The 18,854-nt window shown below is 44.5% G+C and overlaps 1 protein-coding gene across 1 annotated transcript in view; it reads right to left on the bottom strand.

The window, feature by feature from the left end:
- The window catches only part of LOC134528488 (transmembrane 9 superfamily member 3), a 28,192-nt gene extending 21,282 nt beyond the window's left edge, over positions 1-6,910 (bottom strand). Inside the window, exon 1 of the mRNA XM_063362140.1 lies at positions 6,454-6,910. Coding sequence (XP_063218210.1) covers positions 6,454-6,528 — 75 coding nt within the window. The 5' untranslated portion in view covers positions 6,529-6,910. The remainder of the gene's footprint in view (positions 1-6,453) is intronic.
- Between the last annotated feature and the right edge of the window lie 11,944 nt (positions 6,911-18,854).

Here is an 18,854-nt window from a genome sequence, read left to right as displayed (position 1 = left end):
CCCCAAGGCCATATAGTTTGGAATTTTTTGGCGAAGACAAACACAGATTTTTCTAAATTGAGAAACATGCAGAAATACTAAGGTCCAGGATAAATGAAGTTATCGTTAGCGTCTCATCAACATCAAGGCCATTAGAGACGATGAGTGGCAAAGTTTTGTTAATGAATTTTATTTGGATTAGTGATGTTCGAAACAGTTTCAAATATCCTTGCAAGATTGGCAAACTCCTTAAACTTTAAAATTAGTTGTTTGTTATATGAATTTCTATTTCATTCTGTAACTTTGCAGTTGTAATGGCTAGGATTCTGCAGATACGCTAAGTAGTTTAAGCCTACTGTACCATATTTGAAATTAAAAATTGTTGCGGTGAAGGGATGGGGAATGAATTGTTGGAATTTCATGTTATTCCTTATGGGGGATGGGTAATTAACAATAGCACAACCCAAAAAACACAATTCATAGATTTATATTTTCACTTTCTCAGAAAAAGTATACATTTACACGTGTTTTATTACTATACCACAGTTAGCAGCAAAGTCTCCATATTGAATCTAGTGGTTCGACAGGGAATACAACCTAGCTTTGACCACTTGTTGCAAGTCTACACGCTTGTACTAATGTAACGATCATGGCAGTAGTGGTCAATGCATGAAATAATCCTATTGCAATTGCAGATGAGAGCCTGTCAATAAACATGGGATGACACCACCTGCCACCCAGCCTAAAATAACTGCCATCCTAGTGACGTCGAATCTGCCCTTCAGGTGGCTACTGTGGCACTCTGAATAATACCATCCAAGGAACCTTCAAAAAGAAAAATCAAATACTATTCTGTAGTTTTGATCTTATCTTAAACCTTACAATAGTGAATCCACCCATTGGCAAGGAACAAATCCCCTGACTTCACTCTCCCATACCTCGCTCTTCTCACTTCAGAAACATTTCCTCTCCACCCCCTTCCAAATCTGCCCTCCTCACCTTATCCTCTATAGCTTCCTTTCTACTGTCCTCTATGTCACAATTTCCCAGCCACCTCCTACACTGAACATCTGCCACCACAGATCCGTGTCTCCCTTCTCCTTCTCGCTGCACTGTACCTTCTCTAACTCCCATACCTCCGTCACCAGTCGCTGGTCTCACACTGCTGCCGCCTACTCTAGCATAGGCCCGACCAACCTGTGGAATGTTTGGTCTTAACCATCCTTCTTGTTCCCTTCAGTGTTCTGCCACGTAACCCAAGCACACTTCTTGGCTACCCTGTGGAACCGTTTCTCCACATACATTGTTGGGCAGAGTTACCCACATGTATTTGTATTCCTTCACCTCTCGTATCACCGGTGTCCCTTCCAAAAATAAACTACATTCATTGCCTTCCTTTTCCTCGAAACCTAACCACCTTTATCTTGTTTATATTTATTTCCACATCAAATGCCAACATCCTGCCCTCCAACTTATTCAGATCTCCTTGTAGATGCCCTCCATCTCACATGGGAAGCCGACATTTTACAGAGATGAGAGCCAATTCCAAACAGTTCCAAAATTTTCCGAAATTTGCTGGTGGCTCATGAAAAAACACCATACTGCACGGATTTATATATTTAATGGTCATAAAGTATTTTAAATAACCTAAACAACCTTTCATGTTAGTTAGATAACCTAAACCAACCTGAAATCCTGAAAAAAAAAATCAAGAACTTTTATTTATTACATTGAACGAACCTATCCTTTTAATTCAAAACTTCGGTTGTGTTTGTGGCTATGGCTTCCATTCCTATTAACTGTAGGCTATCCTTCTCAGAAAGGTATACATATTATTATTATTATTACTTAACCTGCAATTGGGCTTTCACCCGGTGGCAAGAACTCCCACTCACTCCCCTCTCCCCCCCCCCTCCATCAGCTTTCTCCTCAGCTCCCTCCCATCCCTGACCTCCACCATTTCCTCCCCCAGCCCATTCCACTCCCTCCCCGTCCTCACCAGGAAGGTGTTCCGCCCTCTCTCTGTCCGCCTCCACACCCTCTGGAGCTTACATCTGTGGTCTCTTCGTCCTCTGTACTCCCCTCTATGTACTTTGCTTCCCAATTGCCCCCATCCCCCTTCCCCCTTCAGCACCTTGAACATCCTGACCAACCTTTCCACTCTTCTTCTCCTCTGTAACGTTTCCCACCCCAACTCCTTAATCATTTCCGTTGGGCTATGCAGTTTCCCATCCTGCCCCTCCCTCCTTCTCCACATTCCCATCACCCACCTAGCCGCTCTGCGCTGCACCCCTTCCAGCTCCTTCACCTCAGTCACCAGGTAGGGGTCCCAGACCGCCGCCGCATACTCCAACATTGGCCTGACCAATGTGGAGTATGCCTTCTCCTTTGTCCTCCTCCCAGCTCCCTGCAGGGTCCTACCAAGCAACCCCAGCGCCTGCCTTCCCCTCCTGACCACCCCCTCTATGTGCTCCGCCCATCCTAGGTCATTTTTCAGTGTCACCCCCAGGTACTTATATCCTGCTGCCTCTCTTATCTCCTGCCCCTTCCAGTAATATACATTTCGTGTGACTTTCCTCCTCTTTGTAAATCTGACAACTTTTGTCTTACCAACATTCAAGGACATTCCATTTTTCTCCGTCCATTGCTCCAACCTTATCAAGTCCTCTGCTAAACATCCCCCTTCCCCCACAACCTCATACACTACACAGTCATCTGCAAATAGCCTCCATCTGGCTTTCATGCCCTCCCCCAGATCGTTTATCATAATTGTGAACAACAGAGGCCCCAGCACACTCCCCTGTGGCACCCCCGACGTCACTTCCCCCTCCTCGGAGCTTTCCTCACCCACTCTCACTCTTTGTCTTCTATTCCTCAGGAAATCACCCACCCAGTTTACCACCCTTCCATCCCTCACCAGCAACTCAACCTTTTCCATTAACCTCCTATGGGGGACCTTATCAAACGCCTTTTCAAAATCTATAAAGATTGCATCTATCTGCTTCCCCCCGTCCACCGCTTCCACCAGGTCTTCCAACAGCCCAGCCATCTGGGTCTCGCATGAGAACCCCATCCTGAATCCATGCTGCCTGTTATCCACCCACCCCAGATCTTCCATTTCCCCCTTTACGTACCTTCCTACCAACCTCTCCATCACTTTTCCTACACAGGACGTCAAACTGACCGGCCTGTAACTTCCTGGCTCCGCCTTATCATTTCCCCCCTTGTAGATGGGAACTACCACTGCCTCCTTCCATTCCATTGGTAGTTTCCCCTCCTCCAGAGACTGCTTGAAAACCTCCAACAGGTACTTCCCAATCTCCCTATCACCCAACTTCAAATGACTATTCCCTATACCATCTGGCCCAGCTGCCTTTCTCCCTTTCAACCTCCTGATCACCTTAATTACATCTGTCAGTCGCAGCTCAAAGGCCTTCCTGCCCATTAAACTGTCGTCCTCTTTACCCTCCCATGCCTCCCCCTTTGTAAATACTGCCAGATATTGCTCCTGCAGTAAGTCTGCCTTTTCCCTGTCCTCTGTATATTCCTGCCCCCCTCCTCCTCGGAGAACCCCTATTCCCTCCTCACCCTTCACTCTTCTTATGTATCTGTAGAGCTCCGTCCCATTTACCGTCCCCCCTTCCCCCATCAGCTGTTCCATGTAAGCATCCCTTGCTTCCCGCGATTTCCTCCCTAGTTCCTTCCCAAGCGCCTTCATTTCCGCCTCTATCTCCTCTCCCCCAAGCTTCCTTGCCCTCGCATGCAGCCTCCTACATTTCCTTTTCAACACTTTCAACTCCCTTCCATAGTAGGGAGGGTCACCTCCTTGGCCTACCCTCCTCTGAGGTACAAAACGTGTAGCCATCTGCAGCAGAATATTTCTTAAGGCAGCCCATCTACCTTCGAGGTCCTCTATATCTACCCATCTACTGTATTCCCCCTTCAGGAATGCCTCTGCCCCCACTCTATCAGCCTTACCCCAACAGTTTACCACGTTTCCCCTCCTTACCCTTTTCTCCCTCCAGCCCACGTCTAACTCCACTACTGGGATCCTGTGATCACTGATGCCCTCCATTACCACACTTCCCCTGACCGCCTCCATTGGTCTCACAAGTACCACATCCAACAGGTTCCCGTCATCCTGCTCTCCTCTCCTGGCACCTTTTCTGGTGCTTTCAGTCACCACCTGCTCCAGTCCTCTGTTTGCCAGTTGAGATGCCCATCTCTGTTCCCTTGACCCCATCCCCTCCGGCCCCTTTTCCCATGCCACCCCTGGCATGTTCAGATCCCCCGCCACTATCACCCACTTGACTTCCCCTAGCATGTCCAACCTGTCCTGCACCTCCCGTATGGCTTCATCCCCTTGCCCTGGTGGCCGGTACACCGCAATCAGCCGTACATTTTTCTCTCCTACCTGGAACTGCATCTCCAATAACTCCGCTCTCCCCCCAACCCATACAACCCTACCACAGAGTCCCTCTCGCATGCACACCATTACCCCTCCTCCATTCCTGTTCCTGTCCCTTCTAAATATTTCAAAGTGTGCTCTCTTCAGTTCCCCATCTCTAATTTCCTCGTCCAACCATGTCTCCACCGCTACAATGATATCCGCCCCATAGGCTTCCACCCTGCCCCAGAACTCCTCCACCTTCTTATATATACTTCTACAGTTTATAACTGCGACTTTTACATATTGGCATTTTCCCCCTTGCGCCTCTGTCCCTTCCGCCCTGATACGAGTGCCCCTTCCCCTTAGAACCCCGATTTCCAGCACTCTTGCAGCCCTATCCAACTCCACCCCCCTCTTTCCTCCTTCCTCGCTCCCCGTCCAACCAATCTGAGTTTTGTTGACTTTAGCTGTCACCTCCTCCCTAGCATTGCTATCGGCACTATATTCACAATCACCCCCCTTCTCTCCACCTTCCTCACTATCTAGTTGCTATCTTCTTCCCTGCTGCTCAAACCTTGCCCTTTCCAAATGGCCAGAAGTCTCCCTTCCTAGCAGGTCTCCTAGCATCCATTTTCCCCTCTCTGTTAGGTGAACCTGATCCCTGCCCACACAGTCCTGCCCCACCCATTTCCTGCTATCTACCAACATGGCTCCCAAGTCCCTACACACCCTCTCATACACCTCGCTGACCGCCGCAGCCTTGACATAGTTTATACCCCTCCTTACTAGTACCCCACTGACCACAACTCTGGCTACAGGGAACTTCTCCTTCACCTTGCCCACTAGCCCCCTCATATCCTCCTCTACTTCCCTCCCCACCACTCTACCAGCCACATCATTTCCCCCTACATGAACAACCACCACCTTAACTTTACTGCTTCCTTTCATGCAGCCTACCCTCTCCCCCAAGTTCCTAATCTTTGCACCCCCAAACGCAGCTTTATATATACTTCCTTTCCCCACCCCCTGCAATTCTACCCCCTTCACAATAGAGCTGCCCAGGAAAATCACTTCGGGCTCCTGTCTAACTATTGTACCCCTTTTCGTATCCCTGCCCTCTTCATGCCTGTTCACATCTACGTTGCTTGTACCCACAGCCTCCTCCCGCACCCTCCTTGCTACCCCTTCATTCTGCAACCTGACACCTGTTTCCTGAACTTCCCCAGTACATGCCTCTGCATATGTGGCCTTAACAGCTTGAGTCCTTACTTTCTCCCTCCCTTCCAGCTCCTCCACCCTCCTGCGCAGCCTATCTACCTCCACATCTGCCTCCTTTCTCATCTGCCTTTCCTTCTCAACTTCCTCCTTTGTCCTCTTCAGCTCGCACTCCAGCCTTTCGACCCTTACTAACACACTTCTCAACCCATCCTCCCTTTTTACTTCTTCCTCTACCCTCTCTAATCTATGTTTTATTTCCATCTCCTTCCTGTACAACACCTCACCTAATCCTTCTTCCAAATCGACTTCCCTCCTTGTCCCACTCAGACCCTCAACAATCTTTCCTCCCAGAATATCACCAATGAAATTGAGTGCCCAGTCCTTACCCACATCTACATTCCCTCCTTCCCTCTGAGTTCCTGACACCCCACCTACCAGCTCCTGGCTACCACTGCTTCCTGCCATTGCCACTACACTTCCTGAACCCTTGTTATCCTTGTCACAATCCTTACACATCCACTCCTGCCCCAGACTACCCAGCTCCCCCTCCTCTAGTCCTGCACACTCCGTATGGACCCAGCCTTCGCATTTGTCACACCGTACACCACTCTCTCCATCTTTCCACACCTTTTTACAACCCACACATTTAAGCTTCGACTTACATTTCACCCTACCCATTTTGTCACAATTCACTATTCTACACTAACCTATTACCCAAATAACTTAAGGGGCCAAGCTCCGGTACATTAATAACATGGCGTTTTGTATACTAACATAACACAAAAACTACATTCAAAAAACTCTTAATGCAAATTACAATAACTACTAACATAATTTATGAACTAAATATTGTAAAAATTACTTACAACGTGGTTATGCTCATCACTGTTTACATGGGCGATTGCCCACAAACATATTACCGCGCACACAAACCGCATCATTCCAATCAATAAACTAACGGAAAAAAAATATTCCTGTTTCAAATCACTTTTATCGATTTAAAGTAGAACATTTCTTAGCCTATTTGCAACCTCCGTAAGAATAATTCTTTCGAAAAATCACTTGATAGCCACGTCAAAACCCATAAAGACATACGTCTCTTTTCCCTTACGTCAATTACAGGCAACCAACAAAATTCTAAAAAAATAAATATTAAAATACCAAAGAAATAAAATAATTAAGTGTTTATTAATGATAATATATTCTAACCAAATGATTGGTATAACGAGTTGTGTAAATTAAGAACAAAATCGTTTATATAAAATATATTGGCAATGCAAAAGTGAATTCAGCCATTTTCCCTTTTATATAGCAGTACAGATCGAATACGGCCATCAGCAGTAACCAAATTGAAACTTTGTTAATATAAAAATTATTATTTTCTATACCATCCCTATGTTATAAATTATATTAATTTTTAATTTCGTTGGTTTTTCTAAGATCATAAAATAGTATTTTTGATAGTAGTAATTCAGGGAATATAACTGAAAGACACCATCTTATTTTCATTCGTCTTTGTCATTAAATTTTTATATCATTTGACATCGTGTCTCCTTGCCCCTTAAGTAAAGCGCGGGTCCTAGCTCTGTCCACAGCATGCTACAGCTGTGTTCGTGAAATCGCTTTCGCTCTTTACACACGGGAGTGGCATCCTGGCTACCAGGTTTCCAGTCACCTCCGGGCCACTGATGGGGCCAAACACAATGCGAGATGCTCCGCCTCTTATGTATCTTTGATATTTTATCATTACTTATTGATTTCTGTAATATTTTTATACATGGTTAGTGTAGTCATGGTGTGTGTGTTTATACACGCACTTAGTGTTTCACCTGCAATAAAAGGCCTGCCTTTTTAGACACCGAACTTTGAGTAATGCTTTACCATCCAGTTGTTATCCTATCCTGGAAATAGAATGTGTACGTGAGGGAAGAAGCCAGTAGTTGGAGGGGCGTGTCTACAGGCCTGCAACACATGGACCAACGAGTAGTCTGGTAGTTTGACGTCGTCCGGCCGAAGGTCACCCTAAAGCCCGACCTGCAACCGCCAGTATCCGACCCCGCTAACGGAACGCGCCCCTAGCCATGGCCCACCCGAGTCAGGCGAGCGCCGCGGAACTTAGGTATTATCAACGCCCTTAACTTAATTGGCAAGACAAACCGAGTCACGTACACGGTAAATTCACTACACTTTAAAGAATACGCCACTTTGAATTAACAGCACCGTGCAACACAAGTGCGGCGTAGGAATGCCCGGGTCACTCACGTGTAGTTTTTTTTACTAAAACAGCTGTGAGTGTTCCCCTTGAGCCTTCAGCCTGAATTCAATAGTGTATTATGTGACTTAACTAAAACCGCCCCAAATTAGAATTTATCATTCACCAATGGAGCAGTCATCAAGCGACGAACAGTCTCCAGTGTGACTCTAATAATTCAAACTTATTTTATACAAACTTGTCACATGTCATTTCTAAAACACACACACACACAGATATATATATATATATATATATGAAGTTAATCATTAAGTTTTAATGTGTGAATTTAGAGCCACTTGCTTTTTGTTATTAATATAAAATAACGGAACATTAGAAACTCTGGCGCGACAGGGAGCTCACCCCTCCTCTCGCGCCAGGGCCAGACGCCAGTACAGTGTGACTCGCGGACCGGGACTGACGCACGTCCCACGGGGAGCCATCATCTGTTTGTCTTCACTGAACTTCCATCTGGTAACTATAGTCAAACCCCGAAAACTTTGTTAACTACTCCTCGTGTGCACCCGGTCCTTTTCCGGTGTAGGGCCTAACCCAGCCGTGTAAACTTAACACGCCCCGCACAACGTATTACGTGGGGCCGTGCAATATACGGTACGGGCCGACTCCCGCCATACCAGACTTTTAATTAATCGCCGAGTGCACAGGCACTGGCTACATCTAATCGTAGACTTTACTTAATTTAATAGCGAGCCGCGGTTCACACAGGTGGGCCCGCGCGTCGCCATTCACAAATTACGGGATTAGCCGACTCTAATCAAACTCTCTCCCTCAACCTCGACTGGCGTGAGGACATAACTTTAGTGACGCCGCGTCAGAGCGCCTAGTGTATAATTGACAGTGTACTTTATGTAGAGAAATCGTGTAACTGTAATTGCAGTGTAATTTGCCATCGTAATTAAACGTCGACTCCGCACACTCCGTGCGCGACGTGTAAACGACAGTGCAAAACCGTGTACGTTATTTCTGAACCTCACCAACCCAGTTAGGGATCAGCATCCTATGCTGTGTAGGGCCAGTGGGGCAACAAGCATTAGGGATCCCTAACATCACACCACCGCCGCCGTTCCTAGTGGACCACGCAGGGGCCTTCGGACCTCACGACCTGCCATCGTGGCTAACCACCGCATTAGCCTGGCGCCCTCCCGGACACGTTTCCCCGCAAGAAAACAGCTCTCCCACTAGGAACACCGCCGAGTCTCGAACACGAGAACCTGGGCGACGGCAATTTATTGCCGCAGAGTTTTCCGATGCAGGTGCGTCCTCGGTCAGCCACACAGTGCCAAACAGTCAGAGTTAAAGGCGATGCTCTTTTCACAGAGCTGGTGCCGGGCAAACAAAATTTTCATCATGACCAAAGTATTCGAACGATGTCCACCATGTCTCCACCACATTATCAGATACAGGTCTGCAACACACATTTTTATATTAAAAATATATGGCTCTGGTTGCCCAAAGTATTAAATTAATGGAATGCCTAGTTATTAATATTTGCCATCACCCGGCCTCTGTAGAAGGCCTGGGAAGTATCTGACGGGCGCTACGGGCGTCGCGGTGCTGCTGTTGTCTGGGGGGCGCCAGGCTATTGGAGCACTAGGCTGTTGGTTATGGGTCGTGGGTACTCTGCCCCCACGTGCCCGCCAGGTACGCGGCTTGAGTTTCCCCTGAAATCTCCTTAGGCTGCTCGGCCGTGTGGAGGACGGGGTGGCGTGAAATAATTGTAAGCGACACTGGTTCTGTTGATTTAAGTTTAATTAATGGACTTCTCCGGTGGTACACATGGCTATGCGGTACTCCCTATGCATACTCTACACTGTGGCAGAACCGCTACAAACACTAGGTGAAACAGTTACACGAACATACGTTACTTACAGAACAAAACACGACACTAATATCACACTATGAATTCGCCGCGGCAGTCTCGCGGGATACGGTTGCGAGTGTTCTGGAGATGGCCAGTGCCGAAAGTCTTAGGGTTGCTCAGTGAGCGTGGCCTTAAAATACACTTACTTGTGGTTGCAGCCGGCAGGCGTATGCACGGCGGTTTATCGAAAGCGTGTTGGTTGGAGTCGGCCAGTGTCGTACGTAGCGTGGTCCGCGACGTGGTGCGGAACCACTAACAAAGGCGGTCGGGATAAGCCCGGGTCCGCAAAATACACGCCGAGACGACGTGAGCAGCTGTGAAATAAAAGAAAAGGTTTAAGTATTGAAATAACTGCAGAATGACCGATCGGTGAAACAAAGTGAAAGGCTGCTCATGGACACACGTCTTGACCCGGCGCGGAGTGGTTGGAGACTGCCGAACATGGCCGCTTCGCAAGGGAGGGAAAGTTTTACCTCCTTTGTGAGTTGGTGCCAAAAACTTACACTAACTTAATTTGCTCTATTATAAGCTAAAAATACGTTCCAGGTGCCCAATTAAAAGGTAGCACCACTTAACAATTGTTTAAGAGTATTTAATTATTCGAATTTTGGCATCAAGTTGGCGACTGCAAATGTACTAACATATTGTCTCACTGTGAATTGTTTTAGTGGGATTTCTCCTAATCCGACTTGATCATTGTCACGGGCACTTTAATTCAGGCCAGTGGCCGCGGTGAATGTTAATGAGGTTTTTTGTCTGCTCCGTGCGTGCGGTGCTCCCACGGAGTGTCTACGATGCACTTGTCTAAGTCTGGTAATTAGTAATTTTGTCAAAATTGCTTTTCCCTTAATTGTTTTATGGGTTCGAGCCCCCGGGGTTCCGTGCCCTTAAGTTTCTTTATGTCTATTGGGGTCACGCCCGAGGCGCTCGCTTGACTCATTGCCACTGGCCTGGGGGTGCGCTCCGAAGATGGGATCGGGTACTAACGGTGCGAAGTACGGGCTTAGAGGTCATGGTCGGTACGTCATTTTTAGAGTATTTAATTATTTGAATTGTGACATCAAGTTGGCGACTGTAAATTTATTAATATATTGTCTCCTTGTGAACAGTATTAGTGGGATTTCTCCTAATCCGACTTGACCATTGTCACTGGCACTTTAATTATTAAGGCCATTGGCCGCGGTGACTGTTAATGAGGTTCGTTGCCCGCTCCGTGTGTGCGGTGCTCGCACGGAGGGGCTACGACGCACTTGTTTGATGCCTGTGAATTAATAATTGTGTCATAGTGTCTTGTCCCTTAATTGTTTTATGGGTTCGAGCCCCCGGGTTTCCGTGCCCTTAAGTTTATTTGAGTCTATTGGGGTCACTCCCGAGGCGCTCGCCTGACTCATTCCCGCTGGGCTAGTGGTGCGCTTTGAAAATGGGATCTGGTACTAGTGGTGCAGAGCACGGGCTTAGAGGCCATGGTCGGGACGACGTCAACTTAAGTCCAAAACTCGAACTATCTAACATTAAATGATTTTGGGAAGAAGTAATAAAAATCATTAGTTAATAGTTGTAACAAGAGTAATAAAATGCACTTACATTTGTAGCATGTAAAAAACGAATTTTTTCCTGGTGAGGGATATTTAGGTTTGCATTAATTACTTGCATGAGTTGTGAAGGGTGGCTATCTGCTGCGGATTGTGTCTCGAATCCCGCGAGATACTACATGGCCGGTGGCGGGGGGAGATGGTGCCAAGCTAGCTCTGGATGTCTAAACAGTTATTATTTTGGGTGGTCTGCCCCAGCATGTTCCACCAGGCCCATGGTTGAGTTCACATGCAAGAAATCAACTGTTACACTGTGACTGACACTCCCTAATCAGTGAAGCCGACTGATTCCTACGTAACATTAGTCCGGAAATACTCTGAAGAAACACACACTAATTTACCAAAATGTTGCATTATTACAAGTGCACACTTTACATCGATGTTCCACATGTTATGTTAGGCGCACACTACGTAATCGCTAACTATCCTTTTGAACATATGGGGTAGCGGCAGTACCTTTGTGAATTGTTACGTTGCTGTAGTCGGCCAGAACTGTAAATTGAGTTATGTTGTAACATTGGGAAAAGGCCCTACGCTGGAACATCGGCCCAGGGAAGCGAGTGGAAAGACGTTAAAGAAAAGGAGAATGACTACATTTGCCAAAATGAAGTTTCCCCACGGAACGCCTGGGCTACTAGACTGTCATTGGGGTTTGGCGTAAAGAAGGGATAGCTTAACTCTCGCGTCAAATTCATACCAGGAAAAAAATTCTAATGTTAAAAATTAAATACATGGCTTCTTTTACCCTTTCAGTTATACTTAGTCAAATCCTAAGTTATACCAAAGTTAAATTATTTACTGTAACTAAACTATTTTTTGTGTGGTGATAATTTTATACTATAACATTAATGTATAACTATTTTTAGTAATTAATAAAAGTAAAATAAAATTTATTTCATATCCATAAATTATGATACCCACTAGAATGTAGATACACCTTAAGGTACACATTCAAGGTTTGATAAACTCAATGTACCATTGAGATATAAATTGTCCACTTCACTGGACAAACATACCGAGATGGTTAAATAAAACAAGGCTTATGTGATGTCCTAAGGCCCTATATATATTGTTGGCAAGTTCAATGTTTAAAAATAATAGAACTGGGGTGTATGTTCTGCCATCGAGGTCAGCTGCTGTTCGGGTCGAGACCGAGCTTCCAGTCCTTCCAGGAAGAACAACATCAGGGTTAACTTTTTGAAGTGAAACTTCTTTGTCGAGGAGGCAACAATGTTAGAGCATTAAGAAAATTCCGATCGCATGAGGGGGAATATTTAGTTACGTGGTGGGGGAACTGGGAAAGGAGGAGAGTGCGTCAGTGGCGATTTCACTCCAATGCATGCGCTAGCGGTCGAATGGGAATAGGGAAAAAAGGAGGAGGGGATAAGGTACGTAGCGTACCATTCTTTATGATAGTTGCAATTTTTACATTTTATGTATACGTGTAGGAAAAAGTTATTAATTTATGTAATTAACTTTATAAGTATCATCGATTTTCATGTGAATAGTGTGATTAAAAATGTCAAAAAAAGATGTATAGATTTAGGAGGTTAGCTTTATAAGTGTAATTTATTTTTTTTATGTGAAAACTGTGATTTGAAATCTGAAGATCGTGGTGAACATCATGTCTAAAAATAATAAAAAGGCAAAAGCAGATAAGAGGTATTATCAGTAGTAGGAAATAGCCGGTTCTGGGACAGGCGCAGGATCCAGGATCCGGCGGCCTTCTTGGATGACGTCATCTAATCCTTATGCTAATCCATGCTAATCCGTATGCTAATCTATGCCAATCTATGCTAAACCATGCCAATCTATGCCAATCTATGCTAATGTGTATGCCAATCTATGCTAATTCGTATGCCAATCTATGCTAATTCGTATGCCAATCTATGCTAATCCATATGCCAATCTATGCTAGTCCATATGTCAATCCATGCTAATCCATCCGCCATTTTGTATTTCTAGAAATTTCCACCAACTTCGAATCGTGACGTCACCGTTTCACTTTTCGTCACGGCCGCCATCTTGGATTCGAATTTTTTTTTTCGAACTTCAACTTTTCGAAATTCGATGTAATCATCAGCCACCATCTTGTTTCGTCTGCTGGTGGCCGCCATCTTGCTTTCGTCTGCTGGAGGCAGCCATCTTGTGACGTCATATAGTTCTGTTGGTCGCCACCAGATAGCAGCAGGGATTATTTTATTTTTTTCTTTAACTAAAATATTTTCAGTGCCGAGGCTGGGATTCGATCCATGAAACGTGAAAACGTCCAGGATGTCGTGGATACGAGGCGGACACCTTGACCACTAGACCATGAGACCAGTTGGGATACAGTGGAATAAATAATCTATATATGCTACGTACTGACGGCAAGTTTATGATAAATGGGGGGGAGGGTGTTTTTGCCTTCCTTAATGCATACCTAAGGCACCACATTTGAAATTAAAATTATTATACAGCCGCCATCTTTAATTCCAGCACAGACTACCAGATGGCGCTAAATTCAAAAATTAGTTACCAGAGGCTCCGCCATCTTGGTTCTCAAGTTGGCTGGTAGATGTCGCTAGTATCGCGCGCCAAATTCAAAAACTAGTTGCCAGAGGTGCCGCCATCTTGGTTCTCAAGTTGGCTGGTAGATGTCGCTAGTATCGCGCGCCAAATTCAAAAATTGGTTGCCAGAGGTGCCGCTATCTTGGTTCTCAAGTTGGCTGGTAGATGTCGCTAGGATCGCGCGCCAAATTCAAAATTAGTTGTCAGAGGCGCCGCCATCTTGATTCTCAAGTTGGCTGGTAGATGGTGCCACCGTCACCATATTTTAGTTCATATAATCGATACCAGATGATGCCACCATCGCCATCTTTAGTTCCTAGTGTTGCTACCAGAGTGTGCCACCGTCGCCATCTTTAATTCTTAAAGTTACTGCCGGATGGTGCCAAGTGTTATGTAGTCCGTCGAGACAAGTCGGGAACGAGTCGAGACAAGTCTAGACAGTCGAGACAAGTCGGGGGGACAAGACGAGACAAGTAGGTAGCCTGTATTCACCAAGTTCTCCGTTGCCGCCATCTTTAATTCATAAAGTCGCTACCAGATGGCGCCACTGTCGGCCGTCTTTAATTCAAGGCATTGTTGCCGGATGACACCAAGTTTGAATTTAAAAAAACCTACAAGTGTTATGCAATGTGTAACCAGTCGAGACAAGTCGGTAGCCTGTATTCACCAAGTTCTCTGTTGCCGTCACTGCCATCCGGGTATCTGACGAGTCCTAATTAATATACTCGTACACATCCTACCTCTATGACCTCTACAAACAAACTGACCGTACCTACTCCAAAATGACATATATATTACACCCACATGCAAACATTTGATAACCATCAAGAATGCCAACATACAAAAATAAATTAACCATCGCTGAAACAAATTTCCCAACATTAATTACAATAAAAAAAGTCCGGTAAGATACTGTATTTTGTCTATAATTTAATAAATGATGATAGAGTATTAATAAAATATTGGTGTTGTGTAGAGTCTCTCTCTTCTTCTCGTAGTGGCGGAAGACATCTCGAAGGTAGTGTTAGAATTTATGTATTAAAGCAATCACTCTAGCTGAGGAGGTTAATAACTAATAGTTACAACTTTTTAAAAATACTCTGAATTTAAAACTTTTTTTAATAAGAGGGACCATTAAATGGTTTTTTGAAATTAAAGCAAACAACGTAAATGTTAAACACATATTTATTTAAATCTTATTACAAACAGCAAGGGATAAGAAAAATCACTGATTTAAAAGAATTAAATAATGAGTAATAAAAGTACATAATATTCACACACTGCACATCGTAGTGACAAAGTCAACATAACCTATTTACATAAACCAGAAACCCAATACCTAAATATTAAGCATAACTACAAGTTACATAGGGTATAATATACTCTGAAATACATATTAAAGAGAAAATTGATATAAATAATATTATACTTTGCTCAATAGTTCCAGAAGTAATGAACGTACAGCTACACGAGCAATCTCAACAGTTCTTTCATCACTAGTGTTTTCTGTGGAACATACTTGAGTGGTGTCTTCACTGATCGGACCTAGATGACTGAGGTCTCGGGTTCGACTCTTGCGAGATGTAGGAAGGCGAAGCTGACGCCTGCGTTTATGCTGGACTGCTACTGATGTAGTAGGTGCTGGCGATGTGGGACTCATCTGGGTACAGCTAGATGATGTCTGGACTGACGAAGTCTGACCACATGCAGATGCTGGCGGTGACTGAATAGCTGGTTGGTTGAATGCATGTGCGAAAACCTCTTCAGGCGTTTCAGGGAGAACTGTATCGTCTCTCATCATATTCACACTACAATATCCATAGCCCAGACAGTTGATAACTTCTAGAGGTGTATCTTGAGGTCCTGGGTTTAAAACCTGTTTCACGTGAAACACAGCGTCACAACTCTCCGAAAAATGTTTTAAAACACCGTCGATCCACTCAATATAATCAACAGTGCATAGCCCAGGTGTTACACTGGAGTATATCCTGTTCGGTTGAAAGTTAGACATCTTGGTTAACTACTTCTGCTGTAGGTCCTTACACCACCACAGTTTCAGCTCGACTGCCATCGCACGAGTCGAGGGTCGTATCTAAAAATATACGGTGATCAACCATCCAAGCCCTAAGCATGCTCGCATTGTGTCTTGAGATCGAACCTGGACATGTATTATTGCACGTGTACAATTTATTTAATTCTTTCAATGATGGACACTCATATTCTACTTGTACATCTAATATTAGCACATGTTGCTTACAATAGTTAGTTAGCCACCGCTTCTGCTCTATTCCTACAACCAATACAGGTCCGCTCAGATGACTTGCCAATATGTTGGGTATTGAAGCATAAGGAAAGAGTCCCTGTTCCTACTGTAAACCATGAAAATTTCTAGTGAGCCAGACATTTGTTTTTTGATGCTTCCTGGTGAGATATCGCCATTCAAATGAAGGTTGAAAGTTACATGTTATTACATTTCCTTCTTCATCTGCAATGCTAAGTTCCTTGATAATAAATCCATACTGACTAGAGAAGCCTTGGAGGTTTACACATTTCGTCATGGAGGCAACGGAGAACTTGGTGAATACAGGCTACCTACTTTTCTCGTCTTGTCCCCCCGACTTGTCTCGACTGTCTAGACTTGTCTCGACTCGTTCCCGACTTGTCTCGACGGACTACATAACACTTGGCGCCATCCGGCAGTAACTTTAAGAATTAAAGATGGCGACGGTGGCGTGCTCCGGCGGTAACTTTAAGAATTAAAGATGGCGACGGTGGCACACTCTGGTAGCAACACTAGGAACTAAAGATGGCGATGGTGGCATCATCTGGTATCGATTATATGAACTAAAATATGGTGACGGTGGCGCCATTTACCAGCCAACTTGAGAACCAAGATGGCGGCGCCTCTGACAACTAATTTTGAATTTGGCGCGCGATACTAGCGACATCTACCAGCCAACTTGAGAACCAAGATAGCGGCACCTCTGGCAACTAATTTTTGAATTTGGCGCGCGATACTAGCGACATCTACCAGCCAACTTGAGAACCAAGATGGCGGCGCCTCTGGCAACTAGTTTTTGAATTTGGCGCGCGATACTAGCGACATCTACCAGCCAACTTGAGAACCAAGATGGCGGCGCCTCTGGTAACTAATTTTTGAATTTAGCGCCATCTGGTAATCTGTGCTGGAATTAAAGATGGCGGCTGTATAATAATTTTAATTTCAAATGTGGCGCCTTAGGTATGCATTAAGGAAGGCAAAAACACCCTCCCCCCCATTTATCATAAACTTGCCGTCAGTACGTAGCATATATAGATTATTTATTCCACTATATCCCAACTGGTCTCGTGGTCTAGTGGTCAAGGCGTCCGCCTCGTAACCACGACATCCTGGACGTTTTCATGTCCCATGTATCAAATCCCAGCCTCGGCACTGAAAATATTTTAGTTAAAGAAAAAAATAAAATAATCCCTGCTGCTATCTGGTGGCGACCAACAGAACTATATGACGTCACAAGATGGCTGCCTCCAGCAGACGAAAACAAGATGGCGGCCACCAGCAGACGAAACAAGATGGCGGCTGATGATTACATCTAATTTCGAAAAGTTGAATTTCGAAAAAAAAAATCGAATCCAAGATGGCGGCCGTGACGAAAAGTGAAACAGTGACGTCACGATTCGAAGTTGGTGGAAATTTCTAGAAATACAAAATGGCGGATGGATTAGCATGGATTAGCATGGATTAACATATGGATTAGCATAGATTGGCATATGGATTAGCATAGATTGGCATACGAATTAGCATAGATTGGCATACGGATTGGCATAGATTGGCATGGTTTAGCATAGATTGGCATGGATTAGCATAGATTAGCATAGATTACCATACGGATTAGCATGGATTAGCATACGGATTAGATGACGTCATCCAAGATGGCCGCCGGATCCTGGATCCTGCGCCTGTCCCAGAACCGGCTATTTCCTACTACTATTATCAAAGACAATGTGGAATAAACTGCCTAAAGTGGCGTCAAAAAGTGATAGTAATGGTTGCGAGAGTATAAGGCGTGGAAAAGGATTTTTTTTAGATCATACCTGCATCCTTACCATTCTCAATTATTATATCTTGTTCAATTAAAAATAGGTACTAATAATTTACCTCTTTCTATACCTAATAAGCAAGAAGTTTCAATTCTGTTGTGCGTGGACTCCACACACTTTTATTATCTTTCGCATACTTTTGCTCTCTTTCACATTTCCATACTTTACCCACAATTGCTTACTTCCGCATTCTCTCCTAAAGTTTTCCATACTTTTGCATACAATAACTTACTTTCGTATGCTTCTTTTTATATTCGACGATTAAGGGGTGATAAAGAAATTGTGGTTTTATAATAAGGCCCCCGAAACCATGTGGCCCATCGATGCTGGAATTAACACACAGTATTCAGCAAACCATGCAGGGATAGTGCATGATCCAGCAAGCAGTCAGAGCAGGAATTCTGTAATAACTCCGTTTTAAGATGCGATTAAACACATATAGGTGGGGAGGAGAATATTGCTGGCCCACATGGTAACGTCAGCCATTCTTCCCATTTGGTATAGAAAATCGACATGTGCCGATATCTAGAGTCAGATCTTTCAGTTTGGAGGCTAGTCATCTGACCAGATAGACGACTTATTTCACTTGTATTTATGGGAGAATGTTGATGTCAAACTTTTCAGTGCCCTTTGGTGCATATTAAAACACAATTGTCCCAGATTATATCTTCTAAGATGTGAGATGTAAATGATTAGATAGTGAACATAATGAATATGATATCACACGTCTGAACCACTTGGGGATTTTGGGCTTCCATTGATTTCGTTGAAATCTTCATACCTGTAAGCGATAAATAAATTGGACTACAGATAACATAACAGTTTTGCACACGAAAACGAATATGTAGTTCATAGTTCAATCAAAAGTCCAAAGTTATATCCTCTGGGTTT

This window comes from Bacillus rossius, chromosome 1, assembly GCF_032445375.1.
Source record: "Bacillus rossius redtenbacheri isolate Brsri chromosome 1, Brsri_v3, whole genome shotgun sequence".
Taxonomy (NCBI): Eukaryota; Metazoa; Arthropoda; class Insecta; order Phasmatodea; family Bacillidae; genus Bacillus; species Bacillus rossius.
This window is presented reverse-complemented; position numbering and strand designations above follow the sequence as displayed.